Source organism: Lissotriton helveticus, chromosome 7, assembly GCF_964261635.1.
Source record: "Lissotriton helveticus chromosome 7, aLisHel1.1, whole genome shotgun sequence".
NCBI lineage: Eukaryota > Metazoa > Chordata > Amphibia > Caudata > Salamandridae > Lissotriton > Lissotriton helveticus.
Window position 1 is genome coordinate 469,867,717 of NC_136068.1, and position 26,815 is coordinate 469,894,531.

At 42.0% G+C, this 26,815-nt stretch overlaps 2 protein-coding genes across 3 annotated transcripts in view; both read right to left on the reverse strand.

Annotated features, from left to right (window-relative positions):
* The window catches only part of LOC144768624 (maestro heat-like repeat-containing protein family member 2A), a 70,277-nt gene extending 54,801 nt beyond the window's left edge, over nt 1–15,476 (reverse strand). For both annotated transcript variants that reach the window (XM_078652433.1, XM_078652434.1), the window contains exons 1-6: nt 15,347–15,476; nt 6,167–6,259; nt 4,567–4,645; nt 4,036–4,149; nt 3,330–3,391; nt 1,411–1,530 (exon numbers count right to left, since the gene is read on the reverse strand). In XM_078652433.1, coding sequence (XP_078508559.1) covers nt 1,411–1,530; nt 3,330–3,391; nt 4,036–4,149; nt 4,567–4,645; nt 6,167–6,259; nt 15,347–15,367 — 489 coding nt within the window. In that variant the 5' untranslated portion in view covers nt 15,368–15,476. The remainder of the gene's footprint in view (nt 1–1,410; nt 1,531–3,329; nt 3,392–4,035; nt 4,150–4,566; nt 4,646–6,166; nt 6,260–15,346) is intronic.
* Nucleotides 15,477–16,232: 756 nt separating this feature from the next.
* The window catches only part of LOC144768625 (uncharacterized), a 74,673-nt gene continuing 64,090 nt past the window's right edge, over nt 16,233–26,815 (reverse strand). Inside the window, exons 5-7 of the mRNA XM_078652435.1 lie at nt 19,204–19,366; nt 17,900–17,998; nt 16,233–16,371 (exon numbers count right to left, since the gene is read on the reverse strand). Coding sequence (XP_078508561.1) covers nt 16,238–16,371; nt 17,900–17,998; nt 19,204–19,366 — 396 coding nt within the window. The 3' untranslated portion in view covers nt 16,233–16,237. The remainder of the gene's footprint in view (nt 16,372–17,899; nt 17,999–19,203; nt 19,367–26,815) is intronic.

Here is a 26,815-nt window from a genome sequence, read left to right on the forward strand (position 1 = left end):
GATGCAACATAAGGACAGGCATCTGAATTGTTCCTGGCATGATGCCTCTGGCCTGTGGTAAAAAAAACTATGGACAGTGTCTGGCTCATCTATTAGTTGAGCTTAATGGGAACCCAAGAGTAAGACTAAGCATGGACTGCAGACACTCTGGATTATGGTCAGGCCCCAAGGAGATGGATACCAGACGTCATCAGTGGTGCCCAATCCCCACACATATTACTGAGCATGGACTTGAGTTGTGCATCTTGGCACAACTACTCTGTAACATGGATGCATTGGCCAAGCTTGAGGAAGTCCTACCTGGTTCACAGTGATCAAGAAGGTCATGGCACCTCTGCTGTTATGGAGGAATTGGTGAGACCATAAACCACTGTGGCCTACTCTCCCAGAGACACTGACAAAGCCAAGAATACTGCAGTTTTCAGACACCATGCCACCTGCCATTGCCCATGCTGCCACATATCACCTTCAGCCCCACAAGCACCAGTGAAGAGCACTGATCCAACACCCATTCCTGGCCCCTAGTCAGATGACAGGCGTTTCCTCCAGCTACTAGAGATAGGATCAACGTGTAAGTGCCCAAAGGACTTGAGATGGTCCAAGAAAAGAGAAGAAACAGAAGAAGTGCCCAATACAAAATCATACATGAGGCCTGTGGAAGAGGAGGGCAATGAAGGAGAAAGAGAATAACTAAAGGATATTATCAGACCACTTTCTGAAACTTGTTGTTCACAACAGTGGACGATTTTGCACAACATAAGAGCAGGATAAAAGTTATAAAATTGGCAGAAGGTCCACAGTACGAATCAAACCAGCTGCAATAGTTGAACTTCGGGACAACGACTCCACTTGCAGTTGACATCACTAACTCAGACCCCACAATAGTAAGGGTACACTAGGTTAAACTTTTCACAATAATGGAAAAACCATAGATTGGGTATACTGGAAGAATGACTCTTGAAGTGAAAGCTATAAGTACATTCACTTGAGTGGTTTGGTTCACATCATGGGCACCCTGGAATAGCAAGACATGAAGAAAAGGCATGTACAGTGTTGGCACTGATGGGCAGCTGCTGAATTTCAGGTGCAAATGTAAGCAGACAAATGGATAAGGGACACCCATAAAAGTGATGGAGAGAGAAAGACGCACTGGAGTGGAAGTGGGGAACATCAAGCTCAAATGAAGAACATAGAATGTCAAGGTGAGACTATGGGAACTAACGAGAGGGACATGAGGTCTATATTCCACCATCAGGGGCAAATATGTGACACTGCTGATGTATATTATACGGCAAAGTAACTACGTTGGGACACAAGGGGGCTAAAAGGTCCACTTATTTCTTGTGTGCTGACTACTGTTGCTGTTCCCTAACACATTCACCTCCCCAAATATGTGCATCTGCCACTTACCTGCTCTTTGATAAGGAGGCTGGTTTTTTTAAGCACATAATCCATCACAGCTCTTCCGTTCACATCATAAAAACCTTTGGCTGTTAAACTGGACATTAAACTTAAAGTGGCAAGAATAACCTGTAATTGAGAAAAAAAGGTAAGCATGGTTAGTGAGAAACCCTTTTGGTGTATGAATAGGAGAAAATCACACATTCCAGTGAGAAAGTAGCAAGGGAGTGTGAGAAAACCATGCATTCTCTCCTTCCTTTTGTCCACAGAGTAGACAGATATACATTTTTATGTGTGGAAAGCCAGTACCTGGATACAACCTTTTAAAGTATGTTGCAAAAAGGGCTATTATGACACTCTGAGAATGAAACTAGAGTCAATTTAATTAAACTGTTTTTACAGAGTGTCTGACTGAAGTGTGATTGAGGGAATATTAAAATATTCCAGGTGGGCTACACCTTCTATAGGTGCCTGAGATTTGATAAAAGATTAAAAAAAATTGCAAAATATGCCTAGGTAGGTTACAACCGACAAAAAAGCTCTCAGGACCTGATATTGATTACAAAAATGCAAATGAGAATTCAATAGGCTGTGGATTCCACTGCTGAGGGAATTAAAAAAAATAGAGTTGTCTGTGGGAAGAATGATGGCCGCTGTCTAACTCCACCTGTAAGATTGAGCAGACATCCCAACACAGACAGCAGATAACAAATGGGTTGCAGTACTTAGAGTTCATTGTCCCACACCTTGTTGTTTGGTTGATCCATATCACTTTCAAGAAGTCGTTTTGGCTCAAGACCGTAAATAGTCACAGTCTCCTGTATCCAGCATTGAGTTAAAATTCACATCCCTAACATGGTTCTGTACGCTGTATATTTGCAGAATCTGGCCACAATGGCTTCAACTGCCAAAGAATACATCCATGCTTGATTTCTGTGATTCTAACATTCCTAGCAGAGTCCTGTCTCTGATGTTCCTGGTTTAATCTGAAAAATATCTAAGAATAACTTGGTTTATATCGTGCCCTGATGTTAAAAATGACAAACCCAATACACCTCTCAAAGAGAATCCAATAGAGACAAAGTTTTGGCAATACAGCCTTTTGTTCGTTATCAAAAGAAAACAGCTTTGTTGATTTTCCTTTGTGCCTATGTCCTGTGCTTGCTAACATGCTGAACATGGTGATTCTGATACTGAGTTACTTGCTTTCTCCATGGCACTGAAGTTAGGCACATTGTGGACATACATGGCATCAAGAAAGTCACATATATTCCAATTTCTACATAAAATACATCTTTTATATCACAATCAGACTTTTCAAACGTGCACATTGAATATTATCCTGTATTATCGATTCACGTTTGGTGAGATTTCGCTGAGACATAGCCCAAATATTATTCTTGGTAGAGACATTTGAAATACTTTACACCACGGTTGTTAAAGATTTGAGGAGATATTAATATTCTGAACTTCAAAACCCCTTATTTGATCATCAACATTCTCCTCCTCAGTGAGGGGTATTACAGATCAACTCAATGTGAAATACAGACCACATATGTTAACAGCATACACAAACTTTCTTTTAACACACATTTATTAAACAATTAGGGATAGGCAACCTCTGGGATTGGGTCTGAAAATAATGCATTGACACAGACTAGGGCAGGAAAACTGGGATATGTCCACTTGGACAGGGAGACAATGGAACACAAGACACACTGAACTGACAGAAATGGCTGGAGGTTGCATGACCCAACACCTCCACTGAAGACTTGCCTTGGAGAAAGTCAACAGATTGTGGTGTGCAAACCACAGCTCTGAGTCCATGTAAGTAGGACTACTGCACTATGCAAAAACTGCATAACTTAATTAGATTGAGTTGCTAATTATGAAAGTGCTTTAACACACGTATAATAGCTTGATGGTACCTTGCGATTGTCATCCTCAAGCACGTGACGGACAGCATCCAGATAAAAGGCACCTTCTGAATCTATTAAATAAAGCCATACACCAAATGTTCATAACACATAGATATTGACTTTGTCTATTAAGATCAAGATTAATACATATGTAGTGAAGTTTCAACTATCAACTGTGATTACCACCCTGAGGGTCCTGTCTTTCAGTTTTGGTTTGTGAGTCTGTGACTGTGAGCCCCATGGGGCTATCAATGCCTTCCTGTTTCGCCCTGCATGTCTGTGTCATCATGTACCACTGAGCGTGTCTGTGTCGACCTGCTCCATATTTTATTTCCCTTTTTGTTCCTGTCCAGTGTCTATGTCAGGATCGGTTTTCACAGTGTACCTGTCCCATTAATGGCTCACAATGGGAATAATTAACCGAAAAGAAACAGTGGCACTCCTTTATTTCTTCACCATGATTCACATAATTGAAGTTGATGTAAGCAAGACTTTATTCGTAAATTGCAGTGCTCTACCAGGAAAAGTTGGCAGTTAATGTAGCTGAAGAATATAAAATTTAAGTATTTTGCTTATAGCTGCACCATGTTGGACAAGTAAGGGAGTAAGTTGGGAATACAACTTAGGGCTCCGGATTCTATGACAAGCATTATATCCCTTTAACTATTCTCCCTGCCTAAAACACACACTGCCACCCACCCACTGACAGTCTTACCAGTTTCCGAAAGGAGCTTGCAGAGCAGCTGTAATGTTGTGGCACGGGACTCTGCACCTATCTGCATCAAGCTACTTTCGAAATATTTATGGACCTCACTAGAGTGAGAATGGGCTGCAAGAGTAAAGTGAAAAGAAAAAATAGACATAATTGAAAAATAACACAACATAAAATTATGCAAGAAGGAACTCAACGCCGGGGAGCAGCCCATTAAGGCCATTTTTCAACGCATGTCCAGGAGGTATGTTATTAATGGTCTGCAACATTTAATTATGATCTTACGAGCACATGGTACTCATGTGACTACTATAGCTGTATATAGTAAACTGGGAACCATATTCCAGTAGCAAGCCAAGCAATGTACTGGGTGAGGAGATAAATACTGAAGCAATAGTATATTTTAAGACGATCAAGTTACGTGCAGGGCAGTGTACAGAAATTAATGTTACAGAGGACCTGATCCCTAGTAAAGGCCAATATATACTTGCAGTATCACAAATATATACATACATACATTTATGACCAACTCACCCAGTGACAGGATAATAGCTGTGGACAACTTGAGTGGCTCTTCTGTTTCATCGGAAACCCCACTTGAGGGTGTGCAGATCTGCCAATAACAAAGCCATAATAAATAATAATGGAAGCTAGGCTATCTGAAAGCCAATCCCATACATCCAGACAGCAAATAACTTCCAGTGGGGGAATGATAGCATAGGAGTTTGTCAGGACTTGTGGGGCCATGATCCATACCACGCTACAGTAAAATTAATTGTGTGGAATACAGCATATTCAGGGTGCCCGATATTAGTGGAAGTGCAAATTCTCAGTTACCACTCTAAGATGGATGCCTTAGTTTCCTATGGTTTTAGGATAGTTTGTAGACTCAAAAGTCTGGCGAGATTGCAGAAGGTAGTGGTACTTAATGCTTTTAACAAAGCTTGCACTAGTGGCGGCTATTCAACGTAATCAAGACGAAGGCTGTTGTTACCCTTCATCTTGGTTTATCTCTGGAGACGGTAAAGCTGTTCCCCTTTTGCGTCCTACGGTGTCTGGCCAGCATAGTGGGTTGCATGCTTTTCAGAGCAGGCCTTTTTTGCTTCACTTTTTGCCCATTTTGCGTCCCAGGTCTCTAGTCAGCAGAGTGGGGAGCGAGTGTTTCTGTCAGTGGCTTCATTAGGACCTTTTTCTGTTCTCGCCGCCACTTGCTGTTTCTGCTGTACCACTTCATTTTTTTTTCTTTACCGGCATTCAGTTCTCGCACTTTGGCCCTCATCAGAGATGCTTGTCTTTTGTTTCCCATTCATTCCAGATTCCACGTGCCAGCATTGCTATTTGGAATTTTATGCTTATGGCCGTCAAGTTGTGCACCTGTTTTCAGAGGGCCTTCTTATATGTGGAATGGGGTCTTGAATGCTTCAAGTTTGGATTGTAAGGATATTCCAGAAATGTTGTGTATTTGGATTATTTGAACTAAATTGTGGGGTAGTTTCTGCACATATTGACTTTAGGAACCTTAGTGGGATAAATACTGAATTTCCTTGATTGATGGCATTAATCAAATGCATATGATATAGCCTTATTATTATTAAATATATAGATTTAACATTGGGTGTACTGTTGTTGGGAATGTCATGAAGAGTTCAGTATATGTTATATAGTAAAGTCTAACTGGACAATTGAACCTCCGAGATAAGCTTTGTTAGTATTATGTATCTGTTGTAAAGCATTGTTATTGGGTACAGCTTTTTTCTTTCAGGTCTCCATCCTTGGTGTTACCCCTGGGTCCCTTCCCTTTCCCTGTCACTCTGTTCCTCTGTTACCTATTATCAGAGCCAGAGCTGCCGGGAGGCAGACTTATGGGTGGTTCTTGCAGAGGAGCTCTCAACACTGGCAGATTTATATCCATTGTCTTCTTTCTTTGCATCCTAGAAGCAAATTGGTTCACATAGGATTTTTATGGATTATAATTTAATAATTTATGTAACAGAGTTCCCAAATGTTGCCCTTTAAAAACACTCCTACTATAAATTGGATTAAGGTAGAAACTTTATTTGTTACAATATGTTACACAGGAAATGTCTGTCGCCTCCCACTGAAATACTTTGTTTGTCCTCATGTATATACTTACCAGGTGATGCAGGACGGCAAGCACGGTTGGCACAGTTCCATTCAGCGCTCTGCAACTCTTAGTAACAGCTGCCTTGATGCATAACTCAAGGGTCTGCAAGGAGATAAGAAAATTGAGATGAGGCCAAAGGGCAGTTTGTGCAAAGGATGATGGTCAGTGGTGAATTACAAACTTCAAAGTGTAAATTCTGTCTGAATGCAAGAGTGAATTGGTGTGCGAATGAGCTCTCTTGTGTACTAATTCTAAACACATATGACCACAAGTAGATTTTGACAGATGACCGTGCTTATGTCCATTTTTTTTCTTTCCTGGTTGCTCTGTTTTCTTGACTCACAGTGCCTTAAGATCTCTCAGATCCACGTAGTGATTTCTGTAGAGGTTATCTGTTGGAGTCAGATGTTGGATTTTAGTCCATCAAGGAACCAGAAGAGAACATGTTCAGCAGTTAACAGGGGCATGCCCTAACACATGTAGCCTAGACTCACTTGTCATCATAGGCCCTGTATTCATATCCACTGTTGATGATGGCCCTTGCCTTGGTTGTCCTAGTTCTCTTGGTGGTTCTAGTTCTCTTGGTTGTCTGCTACTCCTTCTTCCTATGGCACTGTCTAGATCCTCTTGGCCATCTTAGTCCCTTCCTTCATGGCCTTGGTCTTCCTGCTCCTGGTCTTCCTGCTGGTCTTGGTCTTAATGGTACCCATCAGTTTTTTTATCTCTCTTTCCTTTTCAAATCATCATTCTGCCTTTGCTTTTCCTGTCCCTAGTTCTCCTGATGCGTGTCCCGTTGTGATTCCTTGATGGTTGTGTCCTCTTGGTGGACCTGGTAATCCTAGTGCTCCTGGACTTCCTGGTTGCCCTGGTCCCTCTACTCCTCTTGGTCATTCTCCTCTTGCTGGTCTTCCACCTATAGGATTTCCTCTTCATGCTCCTGGTTTACCAGGTCTTCCTTTTAATAGTTCTCCTAATCTTCGTATTGATTTTCATGTTCTCCTTTTTCTAAGTCTCTTCCTCCTGATCATCCTCTTATTCTTCTTTCCCTTCTGTCAACTCATATTTTCCTCAAAATCATCCTCCTGGTCTTCATCTACATATTCTTGGTCCTGGTCTTCTAGGTATTGGTTATTAGCCATAAGTAGCCCTTATCCTCCTGAGATCCTACTTCTGTTAAAAGGATTATCTTTACCATGGTGCTTATTGCTGTGTCCCTCCTAGTTGTTCTTCTGGTGCTCTTGCCCTGGTGTTCTTCAATCTTTTCATTCTTCTGGTCCCAGTCCTGCTGGTCCTCATGATCTTCATTGTCCTTATGTTCATGGTCCAGCTAATCTTGGTCATCCTCTTTCTGGTCCTCTGGATCCTCTGGTGCTGTTACTCCTAGCAATCCTGGTGTTGGCCCTCAGGTTTTTCATGGTGGTCATGGTGGTGGCTGCTGTTCTGGACCTCCTAGCCTCCGCTTTCTCTTTGTGGTCTTCTTCCTCTTACTGGTCTTCCTCCTCCTGGTTTTCCTCCTTATTTTCCTAGTCCTCTTAGAAATCCTTTTCCTATTCTTCCTGGTCTTGATCCTCTTGGTTATCCTAGTTCTTGGACATGGTATTGGTCCCCTGTTGGTTCAAGTTTTCCAAATCCTTCTGGTGGTCCTGGAGTTTCTAAACTTCTTGGCTGTCCTGGACCCTCACCTCCCCTTCTACTCATCCTCATGGCCATCTTCCTCCTCCTCATTCTGTGTAGGGTCTTCACAGTGGTGTAGGTTCTCCATGTTGACCTGCCCATCTTCTTCCTTCTTGTTCTGGTTGTACTGGTCCTCCTGATGAGCCTCCTTTTCCAATTGCACATCCTTCTTCTCCGTTTCATTCCATTCCAAAGTAGCTTTATTCGAAGTATACTCATAGAAGCACAAAACAAACAACATTTAGATACAGTTAAAAATGCCTTGGCTGGATAGATAAAAATGTTTGATAAAACTTAGATCTCAGAGCAAATGGACGAGATAAAAGTTACACCCAGTTAAAATAATCAATCACATTCAGTGGCCAGGCTAGGGAAGTTCAAATTAATGCTCACCAAAAAATTACCCAGATTTAGGTTTCAGCCTTATAGCCCACGCCCATCCTAGGTATTTGGCTACCGCTATTGTGATAAATGGTAAAGTGCTGGTGCGCATAAGCCTTTCCGCTTCGGCGCACCTAAATGTGCAAAGTAGTTTGCACACTGGAGCCAGCCAAACTCGCCTAGGGAGTGCATAGGCGGGACAGGCAATAAGCAGGTGGGCAACTGTTTCGCTATGACTCCCACAGGCAGGACAGATGTTATCACTTGTGGGAGTCCACCTGGACATAAGGGAGTTTAAAGGTAAGGAGCCGGCCCTGAGTTGGAAGTAAAGCTCCCTATCTCTTGGCCTGGTGATATTATCCCAATAGGATTCTAATCTGGGTGTGAGTTTTGTTTCTAAGAAGATTCCCACCATAGAAGATGAGTCAGAGTTACTCCAAGCATTAAAAGCAGCCCACTCCCAATACTTCTCTTTTAGGATGTTTTCAGAGGGAAGCCTCTAATGGGTTCTCCCATAGCATTCTCATTCCCAGGCCAATCAGGCTATTCCTAACACCTCTTAACCAACCAATTTCATGGAAGGCATCAGATATTATTACATCCAGAAAACCTGAGGCATATGATGAGAGTTCATGTGTTGTTCACAACCTGCGCCAATATAAAATCGGACGCAACTTGGCGACATCAATAATAGCTTTTCTACCCAAATCATATCTAAGTGGCTTAAGAGGGGTGCTTTTTGAGAGATTGGTAATGCTACAGAGGAACTTATTTTCAGAAAGAGTTAAAGGTGGGGAGGAGCCAAGCTCGCGATCGTAATGGTCGCTCTCTAGCTCGGCTCCGTCAGCCTGATGGCCTGACTCGCATATCCTGCTGCATATCCTGCCCCGAAACGACACACTCGAGCAGAAACAGAAACGTAAAGTGTTGCTCCTACTCACCGTCTGACCTGGAGACTCCTGCGTGCCGCGGTTCCGAAGTTATGCCCCGGTGGGATCGGGGCCTCCGCGGTGATGGGACCAGGGTCTCGCCTATTGGACCCAGCCCGGCGTTGATGTAAACGTCGGCCCCGGCCGAGAGCGTGAGCCACTGGCGAGAGGCCATTGTGCGAGCATCCTGGTGGTCCTGATCCGGGCTCGCCTTGGCGGCCGTGAGGCTGGTGCGGGGCGCGGTGCTCCGAGGACTGATCGTGTGAAGGGGTCCCCCCGCCGCTGCTCCGTCCATCCACCCTGGAGCCTTGCGCCCGGACTCTGTTCGTCAGACACGCCAGCGATAGTACAGGGGGACCCCCGACTTTGGTGGCTCTCCTTTCTGCACCAAGGCTGCCCTTGCTGGGACCCCCTTAATACCTGCGGGGGTCCGCATCAGCGGGACTGCTCCGAGAGTCGCGGAGGGTGGTGACGAGGCTGAAACTACAAAATGGCGGCCGTCGAGCTAGGCCGCGGATATCCTCAGGACGGCGGACTTGGGATGCTGGACTGCACGGGGGCCTGGACATGTGTACGTGAGCCTACAATTGGCGATGTTCTTGGTGCACTACGATCCTTGCTTGCAGCCTTGGCCCCTGGTGCCCCTGGGGGATCGGTGCGGTCCGCCGCCATCTTAAATGGACGGTTCTTTGTGGTTCCTTCTCGTCTACATGCTACCACTGCCTCGCCCCCCTCGATCATGACGAGGGTTCATGCCGCTGTCCGTCAACAGGTATGCAAGCAAGTGGTTTCGGAACCTTCTGCGCTTCAATGTTTGGAGTTCGGGGACTTGGATATGGTGCTGGGGCCCGATCCTACCCGAGTGCCCGAGAAGCATGGTGGACTGCTGCATATTTTTGCCTTGATGAGGCCATGTTTCTGTACTGCAAGAAAACCCCCGCTTTCCCGGATGGCAAGACTGAACTTCTGTCTTTTATTGCCCTTGTTAACATTGTTGGGACACCTGAACTGCATGCCCGGACCTTTGTTCTCTTGCCTATGGTTTGACCTCCCTGGCCTACATTTTTATCGGAATTTTTCTCGTTCGTATGATTGCCCCACACCATGTTGCTCACTTCCCGCTGACATGTGGTGGGTGGTAATTGTGGCTAAGAAAGGCCTGGGGTGAGATACTATGCTCCCGGTAGACTGCTGGTGTACAGATCCGTGGCGCAGTTGCCCGTATACATAGTGCTGTGGGTGACCCTCTTGTAATTTCTCTGACGCTCGAGATTGTGTCGTTTTCCTTTAAAAGTATTACGATTGTATGGTTGGGCGGAGGGCTGAGGCCGACCGTTTTGTCTCTGCTCCTTTGCTCCTCCCTCCTATGTCTTTCTGTCTTCATGTCCTTCTTTTTGTCTCTTTATTCCTCTTCTCTCTCTTGTCTCTGCTGCATTTCAGGTTCTGATTTAGGGCGACAGGCACGCTGCTCGGGGGGTAGGCCGTAGCCTTCTGCAGGGGTGCTGGGTGGGATGGGTGGGATGGGTCTTATCTGCGGGTTTTATTTTTCTTAGTTCTATGGCCCTTTTGTGTCTCTTATAAGAGCGCCGCGTCTGTCCCTGCCTCCCTTGGTATGCTTGGGATTGGGTCATTATCATCACTGCTCTCCTTCTTGTGATTATGCCGCATTTCCATTGCGACTCCCATCCCCTCCTCGTTGCTAATAATCCTGCTCTTTTATGTGTGCTTGCTATGGGGTGCTTGTATCGGCGCGGCGTTCTTCTTTTTCAGTCTGTATTTTTCCTTTTCCCCTCTTCCTTCCCCTCCCCTCTTCCCTTCCCTTTTTTCTCTCCCAAAGGTTAGTATGACGGGTTAGTTCTACTGATGTCGATATTCCGGTTCCTCTGTTCTGTTTCCGATGTGCTACTGGGTGGTGGGTGTGTATATGATGAGTCTAATTGAATATTGATTTGTGTTAACCGCATCTGTTTTCGTACTGATGTATACTGTAGTGCCACTCCTCCGCGTTGCTGCCCTTTCGCCTTTTTGTAGCCACTGATTGCTTTGGGGAACCCGGATTCGTTTATGCTGTAACCGAGCCTGTTATACTCCTTATTGTGATATTATAAACATTAACCTTCTTTGTTCCTGTTTGCGGGCCGTCCAGATCCTTCCCCCCCTCCCCCTTTTTGGGCTGTATTGATTGCGCTCCATTATGATTGATTCTGTATATTTTCCTTCTGGATTTTTTGATTGCTAAATTGTGTCGTGGCCGGCCGGATTGGTTGTAGGCCCAGATTTGTATATCCTTTCTGTACAAATAAAGGTTTATAAAAAATAAAAAAATAAAAAAAAGAGTTAAAGGTGCTGCTTTCTCAAACACCCATTATTCGGCGCCATAAAGAGCGGAGCTAACAGATTTAGATTCATAAACTTGGAGGACTGGTCTAATTGTTTTTTTAGAGACCTTTTATGCTCCAGACTTAAAACTCCCGTAACTTGTCGATGTTTCAGGGCTGCTAAATCGATATGGCAGTCCCACTTAAGTTTCTTCTCTAACTGTATACCCAAATAGGTAAAAGCCCTGACCAGTTCAAGTGGTTGTTTATTCATAAAACCCTCCCCTTAAAACTTCGATGCAGATTAAAAGCCATGAATTTCACTTTTGACACATTAACTTCCAGGCCTCGAGCAGCACAAAAATCTTCAAAAATTGATAGAGCTCACTGGAGGCCACTAGGAGGCTTGGAAATAATTAATGTGTCATCTGCAAACATTAAAATCGGAATTTTTACACCTGCTAGAGAAGGGGCATCTGTATTCACTGGCAACAAGCGGTCCACTATTCCATTAATATACAAAGAGAATAACGTTGGTGCCATGGTACCGCCTTGCCGTACCCCTCGTTCAACCGGAAACTGGGTGGTGACCCTACCCTGCCCTCCCCAGCGGATTCTAGCATGATTGCCCTCGTGCAGCCTCATTACGAAGGTTAGGATCTCGTCCGAAAGGCCTAATTCCCTCAACGTCACCCATAACCGGGAACAGGGGACAAGGTCAAAAGCTGAACGTAGATCGACAAAGGCAGCATAAAGGCTGCCCTTGCCCAATGTCACAGTCTTCCACTATGAAAGAATAAAATGAATGACTTGATCAATGGTGCTAGTGTATTTAAGGAAACCCTCTTGGAAAGGGGGCAATATACTATTCTCTTCAATCCAATCTAAGATTTTTTTCAGGATCAACCTCCCAACTACCTTCTGAATTGTATCCATCAAGCTGATAGGTCTGTAGTTCCCTGGTTGAGTTTTATCTCCTTTTTTATATACTGGAATTATCACGGCCCCTTTCCAGGAAACCGTGATCGGGGCACCCTGGGCCGTTGCATTTGCCATCAACAAGATGTATCTACCCCATCGTATTTTGTCATAGAGGAACACATCCGCAGGGACACCATCGGGTCCTGGCGCTCTACCTCCAGCAACTGCACTAAGAGCTGCTAAAACGTCTTTGTCATTAAAAGCCTCATCAGTATAAAAAACATAACTAACTTCTTCCATTTGATAATCTAAAGGGTTATGCGCATATTGGGGCCCAAAGTAATTAACCCATCCTTCATGAGAGACATGAATTAGCGGCTGATCAGGTTGACCCCTCTGCCTCACTTAATGATATTCCAGACTAATATGGTATTATTCTGCAAATTAGCTTCTATAGGTCCTGCCATCTAAGCTCATCCCATAGGCACTTGGCTTTATGGATAGCTCTTTTGTATTCATATCTTGCAGTACGGACAGTACCCATTTCCCCAACCCTGATAGCATTGCCAAGGGCAATTCTTGCTTGCCTACATTCATTGTTATACCACCGAAAAGGTTTGGAGTCAGCTAGTTTCTGGCTTCTATGGCGCTTAATAAAGTGGCTACTTGTACTTCTTCTCCTCTTTGGCCTCCTGGTTCTGGTCCTTCTGGTCTACTTCATTCTACTTATTCTCCTGGTTTTACTGATCCTCCTCTTTGTCTTAGGCATGCTGGGCCTTATGTCCTTGGGGTCTCAGTCATCCTGGTCGACTGTGGTTTTTGGCAGCCTGATCCTCCAGGTTTTTCCATGGTCCTCCTGCTATTGCTTTCTCTTCATTATCTTGGAAATCCAGTTCCGTGTGTTCCTAATCCTGCTAGTGATCTTGGTCCTCCTTCTCCTCCTCCTCCTCCATTCAGTTGTACTGAACTTTTTGGAGAGTTTTGTTCCCTTGTCCTCCTCTTCTGTTTGACCTCCCTTTCACCCTCCTGTTTCTCCCTGTTCCTCCTACAGGTCCTCTAGTTATCTGCCTGCTTCTCCAAGTGATCCACACTCCACTAATGTAGTCTCATCCAAAGCCAGCAAAATACACCCTCAAGCCAAAGGGCACACTTAGATGTAGCATGGGTGTATGAACACTATTGGAAATACATTTTGCCATTTTTTCCTGTTAGATAGTAAAATACAGACATAATTGGGGTGCTCCTCTAAAACGTTGATCCATGTATGCGCCGCTACATCTGTTTCACTATTAACAGTTGTGGACCAGGATTGCTCAATGTCCCTCTTGCACCCCTGCACACTGTGAACCATGGGAGTACAGAGGAGCCTAAAAGTATAGTGTTCGCTTATGAGAATCAAAGGCAACGTGGAGGCAGGAGCTGCAACACAGAAGATGGGTGACGACTAAAAGCAGTTTTAGGAACACATTTAGCTACACAGATGCTAATGAGGAGAATGATCACCTGCAATGAAGGCTTGTAAGACTCATTGGGGGAACAACCTCAAATTATGTATATGGTCAATATGCCATACAACAAAATTCTGTCATGTTTTTATGTTTGTAGCTGGTATTCAAATTTTTATTACAAGTGGAGACTGTCAAAAGAAGGACTTGTAAGGAAATTTGAACATCCTGTCCTTTTAACTGTAAGTGCTCAGACCTAGCAGAAACTGTTCCACTTAGAGCCTCAACATTAATCTACAATTCTCAAGCCTTAAAAACAATAGTTCTGTGGAAATGAAAATTGGCAGATTGGAGACGTAATAATTCTAATAGTGTGTCCACCAAGGTCTACGTCACTCTAGCTTCTTCAGCTAATACAGTTCGCACGTCTCTAACTACGGACTCTTTCCTTTGCTAATATTTATTTTTATAGCAACTAAAAGTAGTATTCTATAATTCCAACACATTATTGATTACCAACATGATACATTTCCAGTGCTCCTCTTAAGACTTCACTGTTTTACCTGTATGTTCGGTCACCAGGAGTGCAATGCAAAGTCATGGGGCTCCTTAGTGAAGGTCATTTGTAAATGTACTTGTATTTCACAGGGTGTAAGCAGCCTCTCAGACTAGAGAAAATGCAATGGCACACTGTTTGTTATAAGAGGTCACTAGGGCTTTAGTAAGCCCAATTACTGCTTGGGACCTATGTCAGGGCTCTAGTGACTGAAGATCTGCTGTTTTGTTATGATTAATGCATCAAGATGGAGCGTCAGTATGCTCAATTTCACTTCTATAACCAATTTTACTTACCCAGTATCACAACAACAGGTGAAGCAAATTTCAGCACCGTTGATGTTTATTTAAAATCTAGCACAATTGCTTCGGTCCACATTTCTCCTTTATTAATCCCGATTTCATACGTAACAAATACAAATGTGCATTTTGCTTCTCTGGCTGCCTTCATGGATTGTGTACTAATCACAATTGAGCTGGTTCAGTATTTGGAATTAATGTTGGAAAACTATATTCCCTGTAATCCCTTCATCTCCCCCAAAACAATACACCAGCTCAAAACTGAAATAATTACCAGGCGTGAATGTGTCAAATAGTGGGGAATTACTGTCCGTATAGGTGTGGTTCTATTTCTCAGGGTTACCTAAGGGGCAAACTTGGAATCATACATTTTTCCTACATCCCAAAATTTCTGATACCCACAACATTGGTACTGTTGGGAGCGGAATGCCAATATGTTGGCCCAATGTACACATGATGGAGGCCTGAACCATCTCACAACTCCACCTGTGGTGTAACTAACTCACCAATGGAATCCTGTAGTTCTGTATTCAACCCATATTTCTCAATAATGTAGTGTTTCATTGCAGCTAATCTCTCATTATGAGATACAGTGTTCATTATGAGTGGATCATTTGGGATTGGTTGAAGTGGCAAGCATGGACAGCAAATAAAGGTCACACTCACCGTGAGCAAACGAAATGCCATATCAGCAGGCAGCTGGGGCTGGAGCCTTTCAACTTCATTGACCAACCAAGGAAGCTCCTTATCTAGTTGCTCCTCTGGCAGAATGGAGGCCAAATGTCCCAGAGTGGTGATGACCTGCCCCCAGACCTGTTAAGATAAATTACACCAGGTTTTCAGTTCCACACACTAGACATTAACTACTAAGAAAAGATGAGCCACATGTGGAAGTAGAGGGTTCCCTGGAGAGGCAGCTGCACTTGACATCTGTTCACTAGGAAGTGATTCTGTCATGCAAAGGTAGTGGTTACTGTCACTGGCAGAATATTCCAATAGACAAAACTGATTCTCTAAAATAGAAATGTTATCCATGAATTTGTTTCGCTCTTGTCTTATTTGGATGAGGGTTCCCCACCCACTCTCTCTATTTTCTCCCTCTCCCCAGCTCTTTAAAAAAATATATTTCCCCTGGCTCCTATTCATGGACAGGTTGTGGTAGACATAGAAAATACACTACTGCAGCTGCGATTTTATTAAATTGCCCTAAAATCTAATTCTGTCACTTTCTTTTTCAAAAATACTTATTACACTTACTGTTCCCTAATACTTAAGTATTATAGCATGGTTTAGCTTTGATTTTGTTTTATATATCTGACCTGATAGGAATTTGATACTTGGTCAGGTACAATAAAGGTTTTTACACATTTTATTCATCTACATAAATAGAGATCACAAGTCTGGGTCAAGAGAATGAATTTCATATTTTTTGTATTTCATCAAATGAAGTATATATGCAAAGGCAGAGGAAGGGGTAGTCAATGTGTATGCATCAGTTATCTCACAAAACGTAACAGTTCTAAACCTTCATCCACTGCACTCTCTTCTTTCCCCACTTTACCAACTCACCTCCTGGAGACTGGGGATGGTTTCAAGAAGAAATACCTTACAGGTTGAGTAGGCTTCAAAGAAAAGTGTGACTAGAGGAGTGTCTACACTGGAAGCAAACTGGCCTGATAACATCTCAATGACTGCACAAAAATAAAAAAAATTACAGTTAAGTTCAAAGGCTTAAGTGTTGCATTAATCTACACATGTACCACCTCGTCTGGTAGTGCATAGGACATACTGAGCAAAAACAGTGCAATGCGTCTGCTGATAGGAAATGATTTATAGCAGGTATTAGACTCAATTCACATAGGTATTCTATGACTCTCATAGATACTGTAATGGTATCCATTTCGATCATGCATCCTATTGCACTTTTGAAGCATTCTAGACAATATATGGTAATAATTCCACATTACTGCAACTCATTGTATTGAACTAAAATAAAGGAAAGGCAGAATATGTGTCACCAGAGTTCTTTTTACATTCAATTAGCAACAAAGCAATTTAGTTTGTACAGTTTTGTTGTTTATGAAATAAGAGTGGAGAAATCAGATTTTGCACAAGTTATTACTGTATGACGATATTTTCCCTCTTGGCAAAATAAAAAAAGTATGTAAAAATATAAAAGATGATGCATCCGAGCATTCCTTATCAGTAATTTTGTGAATCATTTTATGTGGTTAACAAAGAAGTGCTGGTTCAGATATCACCAGAGTAAAAAGTGGTGTAATGATTTTGCACTCTTCTGCTAATCAGGCAGGAAGACACTATACTGGTTTTAATCTCACATCTAAATAAACACTGATTCATTCAATGTCCTATATTAAGCATAGCAAAACGTGTGAAATCACATTGCCCCTTTTTCTGTCCTAATATTGAAAATGTTTAGTTGGGAGCAAATCTTGCTTCCTGCATTCTTTATTTTTCAAGAGGCAAAAATGGTAAAAATATATTTACTCCATGATTTGCACCAGTCTAAATCTTTACTTAACACGGTGACTAGTTTGCAATTGTGCGAGCTCTAGGTTGCAACAAGATGTCTGTGCCATTGAAGTGAACAATTACCTCTGGGAAATGATGTACAATTTCTACAGGTTTTAATGCTCCACTTCCTAGGGAGGTAAGTTCACAACATAAGGCCTGATTCAGGCTGTGGCAGATGGTATCCCATCACAAACGTGATGGGATAGCCCGTCCCTCTTATTACACATACAATAGGATACAACTTGTCCACCGAACTCTAAATCAAGCCCTTTGTTTTTTATTACTGAAAAGAATAGGGTTTTTCCCGGAGGTGCACTATACAGACTAGAGATGTGTTCCAGTCATTACATGGCAAACTTGACACAGCAGCTCAGCATGCCAGTCCAATTGGCAAATGTACTAGAAAGTAGTGGAGTTACACATTATGCAGACCATTGTTGCAGTTGAGTTCTGATTTGTGCCACTAATGAAAGTTTAATGCAGATAAGTAATCAGTTGTTGAAAACAATGGGATGAATAGGGACTGTTATTCTCTGCACCAATCAGACATAAGAAATTGCATCTCTTTGCATGAAGGGTGCTCTCAGGAAATGTTACAAAAGTGAACTTAATAAAGGTGTCCTGTCCCAACACTCTCCCAACCATCAAACCAAACCCGACCGCTCCACCAGCGCAGGTGCACACCAAGGCTAAACCAATATTTCTGGTTGATTGTAGAAGCAGTCTTCATTACAGGAAAGAGCGTTCTGAGAATCAGATCTAGATATGGTTCCATTTCCGGTCCTGTAAGAGAAAATAGGATAAACAATATTAATTAAACTAAACACTAATACCAACTTAAGATGATGAGTCTGCTGCAAAGGTGGTGTTGGTCATGAAACATATTGTAAAAAAATCTTGATGATTGGCTTTGTATATTTTCCACCCAGCAGAACATAAAACGTAATGCAATAAGCGGAAAAGAACGTTTCACATTGTCTTTTCCCAGGATTCACTCGCACCTTTTTATGACGGTGATGAAGGAGTTCGGCATTATAGCAGAGTTGCTGCATTTACAGAAATTCTAAATCCTTGTACAAATAAAGGCTTAATAGTTAAGTAGCTGGTTGGTGTAGAGCTGTTTCAGTTTTTAACAGTTTTTCCTCAAGAAGAGACATAATGAAACAAAACCTGTAAGGGACATCTGGTACTGGTATGTGGTGCTAAAATGTGAATCTAAAATGTGAAATTACTAAATTTCAACAAATCTAAAACAATATGTATCATTTGAACATAATAACCAAAATAGCAGCAATACATTTGCATCTTTCAAAAGTGGCTGTCAGTGGACCTGTATTTAAGATGCAACCATTCACTTCTAAGGCCTCTTGCTGGAGTTCCATATTTTGAAGCCTTCTGATGGCATAAGCACGGAGATACTTGTTTCTTTAATTAGCACTGTACAGAAAGTAATCGTTTTAGAGCTTATTTGAATTACCATTATGACATGGGGTTGCAACACATAGTGGTGCTGTTGTATTTCCTTCCAATTAATTGTCACTTCCTTAAAAAATTAATTGTTTTAACTATGCGGGCTGAAATGGCAAAGGCTTGGGCATGGGACTCTATTCTGAATGCCACAATCAGTTTGAAATATATGTAGAAAATAACTTAAATATACCCTGTGGCTTCTTTCCACTTTCAATTTGCATTGTATATGCAATGCTAGTGATTGATCCATTCTCAATCATCACTGTAAAATGCATAAATTCACCATACTGTTATGGGTTTTGTACAAAATGTAGAAATACTTTAAACAAGCAATGGAGTAAGGGAACTGAAAGAACATGTTGCCACATGCTTCAGAGCCCACTCTGTGTATTTGAGTGTTGTGATGACATGAGCCATAGACAGATAAAACTATTTGCATACAGACCTAAAATGAATGTAGAATCCGGTAGACTGCCACAGAGCACAGTGTTTAACAACAAAGTATTTTTTCAAATTACCGTATTGAATTGTCATTTGATGAATGGCCCAAAAAACAATCTCCTCTGGAATAGAAGGCACCGTAAACAGATTTACAATCTTAGAAGATATTGACTGTGGTATCCACTTGGTAAGAGAAATTTGACATATTAAAGCCATCCTTTCAACTTCAGGCGAATTCTCCTAGATATGCAGAAATAGGAAATATTAGTAATTTGAAACATTTGTGACGAACAAGAGGAGAAAAACAAATCCAAAACAAGTATTAAGTACCATGGATCAGGTATAGAGGGAATATTGTGAATCAGGAGATGCTTGAACAAATCAATAACGGCTTGATTATGAGTTTGGCGGATGGGATACGCCGTCACAAACGTGACGGATATCCCGTCCGCCATATTACATGTTCCAACTATAGGATATAATGGAATTGTAATACGGAGGTCGGGATATCCCTCACGTTTGTTATGGAGTAAACCTGTCCTCCAAACTCCTAATCAGGCCCTAAGACTCAATTATCAATAAGATAGAAGTGGAGCAAATAACAACAATGTAATCACTCCTTGAAATAGACCAAGTAGAACCAGCAGTTGCCAAAACAGATTGAAAATAAGGCTGTAGCCTTAGATTTCTTGACCCCCAGCAGCAAGAAAGTTTACAGGATAAAAATGGGTCATAATAAAATTATAAATATATTGGTACCGCCAATGAATGAATAAATAAGTCCATCAAAATATCAGAAATTCTTGTCTTTTCTTAATTTCACATCAAAAAGGCTTTTCTTTTTTTTTATAAATGAATGTCTTTCTGCACTGCAGAGGTATCCAAAAGTGACTGATACCATTTAGGATGTGCACCAAATGTATTGCTTGGTACAGGCTGAGAGGTGCGAGCTATTCGACCTAGTCGCTTTCTGTATTGGCATGGGGCATATATCATCAGAAATAATTAATTCTATTTGGCTATTCTCTAGACCTGGATTACCTTAGTGTTTTATACTTATAAAATATCTATACTAGGGTTATGAGTTGTGAAATATTTAACTTCTTTTCAACACAATACTGGCCTTAGAGACTGCAATATCTTTTTGAGCGGAACAAAAGGTAAACTGGCTTTAAAAACACTGAATGATTATATTTACAAATATTTTACCTATTTTAAGTCTAACACAAATGTATTTTAAACACTCTAATTAGGATGGACTGTCTTAGATAAAAATGCATGGAAATACATGATAAAGCACAATGTCAATAACTCAACAGTACTGTAATGGTATAATATATGAACTACATACTAATAACAATGTGGTGTGTTACGAAATAGGTCTACAGTTGTTTCATCTCCTTGTATATCTTGATAAAAACATGACCTTGCTAGTGAAGTCCTGAAGTCTCAGAGGCCAGAGAGGGTGCAACAGTGAAAGATGTGTGGCACTTCCAAGCTGCTGTTCTGTTTTGTACTGCCAGCATATCGGAACACATTTGGAGGTGGGTATATTACTTAACCTCATTTTCAAGGGGATGACTGGGTTTCTGAGACTCTCCGTAGCACCTCCCAAAGTGTGCCTCGGTAGGCGTGCTACCTTTGCACCGCTTCCCTTAGAGTTAGACATCTTCTGCGATCCAGTTTGCCTTTGCCAGTGCTTAGTAATTTGACAGAAACACCTGGACAAAAGTGTTCCCTCATTTGTATGGGCCCTAGCCTCCTAGCAAATGGTGTAATACATCTTGACACAGTGTGGGAGGTGAAATGGGTGCAAGTACAATGCTTGTTACAAAAGGCCCAGCACATGCCTTGGCAGAATCTGCTGCAAAACAAACACCACCTACCTCCTGTGGTTTTTGCCAATCTAGTCCATGATTTTAAATGAGTGCAGCCCCGAACTCTCATCCCCTTTCTTACTCTCTCTTCTCTCAGTTTCTCACACACATAAACAACTACACACACAAACCAGTACAGACATGCACACACATTTCTGTGTGCAAATCAGGTACTAAAATAGGCAATTCATTCTACAAAATACAAATCAAGATCTATGAGAGAGCTTTACCTTTAAATCTATTAGTTTGTTATATACAGATTGACTCTATTTTGTGTTCTCAGCCCTTGCCTACCTGTGGAATATAAAGAAGAATCCGATTCTCGGTGTTACAATATTGCTACCTTTGTTAAGATATTTCAGAAGTTCTTTAGGAGTGAAAATATGGAATTTGGGGCCTGATTTTGTATTTGACAGGCAAAGCAGTGTCCTTCAGGGTGTCAGAGGACATTGCGTTCCCCAATGGTATTTGAGTTGTTATGTTTCAAGCTGACCTCTTGCCCAGCGATCATCTCTGTACTTTGAAAGGAACCACTGTCACAGCGGTTTCCATCAACGTACAAAAGGTTTGGTGGATGGCCATCCTCGGTTTGACAGCCGTTCACCAACTATTTAACTTTTCTTTCAGAAACCCATGAAGCGGCAGTTTCTGAAAAACAAAAGATTCATGACTTCCACACTCTGGGAGTTTTCTCCCAAGGTGTGGAGATCATTATTGTTTTTCCTGTCCCTCACAGGCAAGTTTTTTTGCAGTGATTGGCAAAAGAAAATGATTCTAGGCTTTGGTCGACTGAGCCATCAAAAAATCCACTGATTGAAAAGTTGTAGTCTGCCCACCTGTAAATAAGGCAGGTGGACAAAAGCTTGGAGGGCAGGGTACTCCGTCATATTTGCAACGGTATAACCTGTACGCCAACCTCCAAATCAGGGGCCTAATGTTTGTTATAGTCTTATTAAAGGCTCTGCAAAATATATAAAGAGGTGAAACAATCATAGACCTGCATTGAAATCCACCGGTTTCTCTCCTAGATATATATTGAGCATCATATTGTTACAAAGAAATATTTACTTTGATGAATGCTCATTTACTTTTTAATTGATTTATGTATTTACAGCTTTCTTTTGTCTCTAGTTGTGAAATAAACCTCTCTTTCTTTTACTGTCAATGTAGAAAAAATAGAGTGGATAACATTTGAGATGTTATGACTTTTTCCGTTTGACCAGATTAATGTTTTTCTAATGTATAAGGTGTGTTAGATGTATTCATAATTCAAAACCTCTGATCACAATATGCAAAAAATGTATTTAATAGTTACAAAAATCACAACCAAGTATACCATTATTTTGCAATAGAATCAGAGATAAAGCAGAACAGTTTTATTGTTGCATTTGTTATGGGTATCGGTGTGGGATGTTGTGTTTATGTTTGAGATAAGCTGTATAGAGTAAAGTTTGTGAGACTTATGATTTGGCGGGTATTGAGAGTGACAGTGGTGGTGCAGGAGTTGTTGGTCAGTATGTAGGTATAAATTATAGGATGTCTGGTCTGGGGGTTAGAATTTACCATGAGGCAGGTGATTTATTTGAGGGTAACATAGGGAGGGCTCTGCGCTCAACCAGGAGTAACCTTGACATCTGGGCCTCCCTGCCTTTGTCGGTTGCGGGGTGTGTGGCATTATTAAAAATGATAACCCTCCCCCGTTTACTCTATTACTTTGTTACCATGCCGATTTGGATACCTGGAAAGTGCTTTGCCTAATTCAACTCCATGGTTTCGAGCTTCCTGTGGGGAACGGGACGAAGAAGAGTGTCTCTGCCGACCATGATGCGCCCGCGTCAGGAGGGAGGCTTTGCAATGCCGGATTTGAGGCTTACTACAATGCAGCCCAGTTCCAATGGCTTACACAACGGCTGGCAGAGAAGCTGGGAATGGAGACAAACCAGAGAAGAAGGGACCTAGAGCTTCGTCACTTGAGTCGGATTTTGCTACCGTTCCCTATGCGGGAACGTGAGGTATCCAGGGATCTATGGGTCCTGAGGCAATGTTGGTATAGGGCTATACGATGCAATAAAGGGAGCCCGGCATATGCCCCTGAGATCCCGGTGTGGTTCTGCGAGGAGCTCCCCCATGGAGGAGATTGACAGCGGCTACATTACTGGGAGGAATCGGGGATCTCCTCCATTGGAGATCTGTATGAAGATGGTGCACTTTTACCATTTCAAGTCCTCATGCAGAGGCACGAACTTCCTGCTCAGGACTTTCTCTTGCACACGGGATTAACAGCTGCTGTGCGCAAGCACTGGAAAAAAGGGTTAGAGAAACCACGGGTCTTCCTTCCCTGCCAGTATGTGGTCACCTCTGTAGGTAGGATCAAGGCGGTGACATGCTTGTATCGGAGGTTGACGCAGGGCTTGAGGACACCTCTGGAGGGACTGCATATTAAGTGGGAAACTGACCTGGGAACGCCTATAGAGGAGAAACCTTGGGAATTGTTAATGGAACGGGCCTGGAAATGTTCCCGAAACGCGAGATTCCAACTTATTCAATTTTATGTGTTTCATCGGGCGTATCTTACGCCTCACAAAATTAATGAGTTTTTTGGCTCCCACGCTACCTGCCCACGATGCAGTCTGGAGGGTGCGGTATGCATACACATGTTCTGGGATTGTCCGCTGCTTCGGGGAATCTGGGGAGAGGTACTGGCCAAACTGACGGAGGTGATGGAAAGGGACCTGCAGAATACTCCAGTGGTGTGCCTGTTGCACTGGTTTCCCCAAACTTCCCACAACAAAACCACCAGTAAGTTCCTAGACCTGGGGTTAGTTCTAGCCAAGCCTGAAATCACTAGCCATTGGAAGGCGGCCACGGCCCCTAGCGTTGCGTGCTGGCTAAGTGACTTTACTAAGTGGGCGGATTGCGAGGGGACGCTCCTCCTCCAATTAGCTCGGAGGGCTGACAACAACAAATTCTGGGAGTCAGCGAGAGCCTGGGTGGCGTTGGTGGATTTGCTCAAGAATCCGACTGTGGATGATGACTGACCTCGCCGGCTATGGGTGCCCTCTTTATTATATGAGACTGCAACCACAGGTAGGAAGTTGAGAGAATGGGAGGAGCGAGCGTGGAAGTGGGAGTGTCCCTCCGGCGGAGATGTGGGCTACTGACATAGGACTAGGGTGGAGTAAGCAGAACACATTATCAGCATTACATGCACGGCTAGGGAAAGCGACATGTCTGAGGGGAGGTAGGTGGTAGGGTTTGGGGGGGTAGAGGGCAGGGAGTTTGAGTTGAAGGGGGGGATTTTGTTCGTTTTTATCCGTGCTGAAACATAGAGGCTGACAGTGCCTGAATAGGCTAAGAGCAACACAATTTAGCCCTGTAGAACTGTGTCTCGGGTTCACTGGGATATAACTCTTGCTATTAGAAAGGCCTCACTCTATACGTGGAACAAATGGATGGACTAACACAGACTTGGCAGGGCGAGGCAAAATCTGGATGGGGATACAATTATTGGTCAAGTGTTGCGAGACTAAGGTAATGAAGTTGCAAGTATCGGTGAATTGTTTGTGCATTGCATGAAGACCTAATAAAATATGTTTTAAAAAAAATAAAAAACGTATAGAATGTCAGGTGCAGGTGTTAATGTAGGGCTCCGAAGGAGGTGGAATGTAGTTACAGAAGTAAGCGAGACTTAAAGAGTAGGAAATGGCGTGTTTCCTATTGGTGGATTAAAAGCAATGGTCTCCAACTAATCAATCACATGTTACTAGTAGCTCGCAGACTGCCATTGAGTAGCTCACATATGATAATTGCCTGTCAACAAGCTTGAGAATATACAGGTGCCCACCTGATAACACAGCTATTTAAAACACAGCTCCCGTTCCTATGATTTACTCAAACGCTGACAGTGCTTGAGGATGCAGACTACCCTTTTCTGAAAATAATTTCTTCTTTTTCTACTTCTTTCTAGCCTCATTTTACATGTCTTTCTGTTTTCCTTGCTTGTATGTCTCTCTTTCATTTCTCAATGTATTTTATTCTCTCTTTGTTGCTGTCCTCTTTCTTTATTTTTCCCTCTTTCCCGCTTCCCCCTATTTGTTTACACTATCCCTTTCCTTCCCTCCTTTGTTGTGCATTCTTTTTCAGTTCTCTTTCTTTTTTTCTTATTGGCTTAATATTCTTCTTGATATTTTTCTTTCTTTTTTCTCATTTCAACCTCTATTTTAAATTTTTCCTCCATTTTCCAGTTTTTTGTATCTTTCTTACTATTTCTTTCTTCTCTTTTTCAATCTTGTGTCTCTCAGTAATTCTTCCCTTTCTTCTTTAATTTTTTCTTTTTTCTCCAATTTCTGTTTTTCTCTTTTCTTCGTTTATTATTCTTTCTTCTACTCTTACTTAATTTTCCTCCTTCTCTCCTTCTTTTCTTTTGTCCTATCTCCATCTGTCTCAATGTTTTTCTTTCTTTGGTTGTTTCCTTCTCTCCCTTCTTTTTTTCAGTCTTATCTGTTTTCTCTGCCTTCATCTTCCCTCCCCTGTTATTCTTTTTCTGTATTTCTCCTTTTGGTGTTATTACTTATTGTTCTGTTTCTTTCTTTTTCTCCTTTCTTCATCCACAAGGATCTTTTCTTAATTCCACCTCTGACCAGATCTTCTCCCTTCTTTTTTCTTCTACTTTTTTGTCTTCTTTTTTTTCTTTCTTTCCTTCCATTGTTTTCTCGCTGTCTTTTTCTTTCTCTCACCTTCTTCCTTTATTCTTTCTCTGTTGTGCTCTTCATTCTTTTGCGTACTTCTTTTTTACCATGCCTTCTTTCTTCCTGTATTTACATTCATTCCTTTCCTAGTTTGTTTCTTCGTCTTTCATGTCTTCTTAATTGCTTTCTTCCTTCAATTCCTGCATTTGACTCTTTTCTCTGGGTATTTTGTCCTCGTTGTTTTTTTCCTTTATTTTGTTATTTCTTTTCCTATATTTCTCTTTCTTTCTTTCTTTCTTTCTTTCTTCCTTTCTTTCTTTCTTTCTTTCTTTCTTCCTTTCTTTCTGTTTTTCTTTCCTGATTTCTTTCTTTAGTTTGTCATTCTTTCTTTTTGTTGTATTTATCTTCCTCTCTTATACTCATCTCTCTTTCTCTCTATTTAGGTGTTTCAAGAGCAAAGGGACAACACTGATCCTCAGGGACCCCAATTGTAAACCTTTGCGTTACAGCTCCTGTTCTATTAATACGTTATGCTCCCTGTATCTGGAATGAAGAACTTTAGGGTACTCAAGGGGCAGTGTTTAAGTTATTTGGTCTCTGTGTGCATTTATAAAATTCCTATATTAGACAGTAGCTCAGGGAAGGTTTGAGACTCCTGATTTAAAGAGTGTAATTGAACTCTAGGAAAGAAGTATATGCTAGCTTGTTGTAACTGATGTCTTTTGTGATGCAGGAGTGTAGAACAGCAAACCATGGGATGTAGGTTTCATGTACGATGTAGGTAGTGAAAGTGTGGTATGGAAGTGCAGTGTAGATGCAGGTTATAGTTTAGCTGGTGGTGTCAGATTTCCCTACAAAAGTATGAGAGTGTCATGCTTACCCTAATGTGCATTGCATAATGATGTTCAGTACACTCATTTTCTACAGGCAGACCATTTAAGGCTCACTATTTCTTTCTTCCTCAGGACACCCCCTAATATCAATATAATAATTCATCACTATCAACTCTAAAGTACTACTACACCAAACTAAAGGACCTGGAATGATAAAAAACATAACATTCAAACACTAGATAACACAAAATTAACTGTTGTCTTTCGAGTGCTAACAGCAGAGAAACTCCT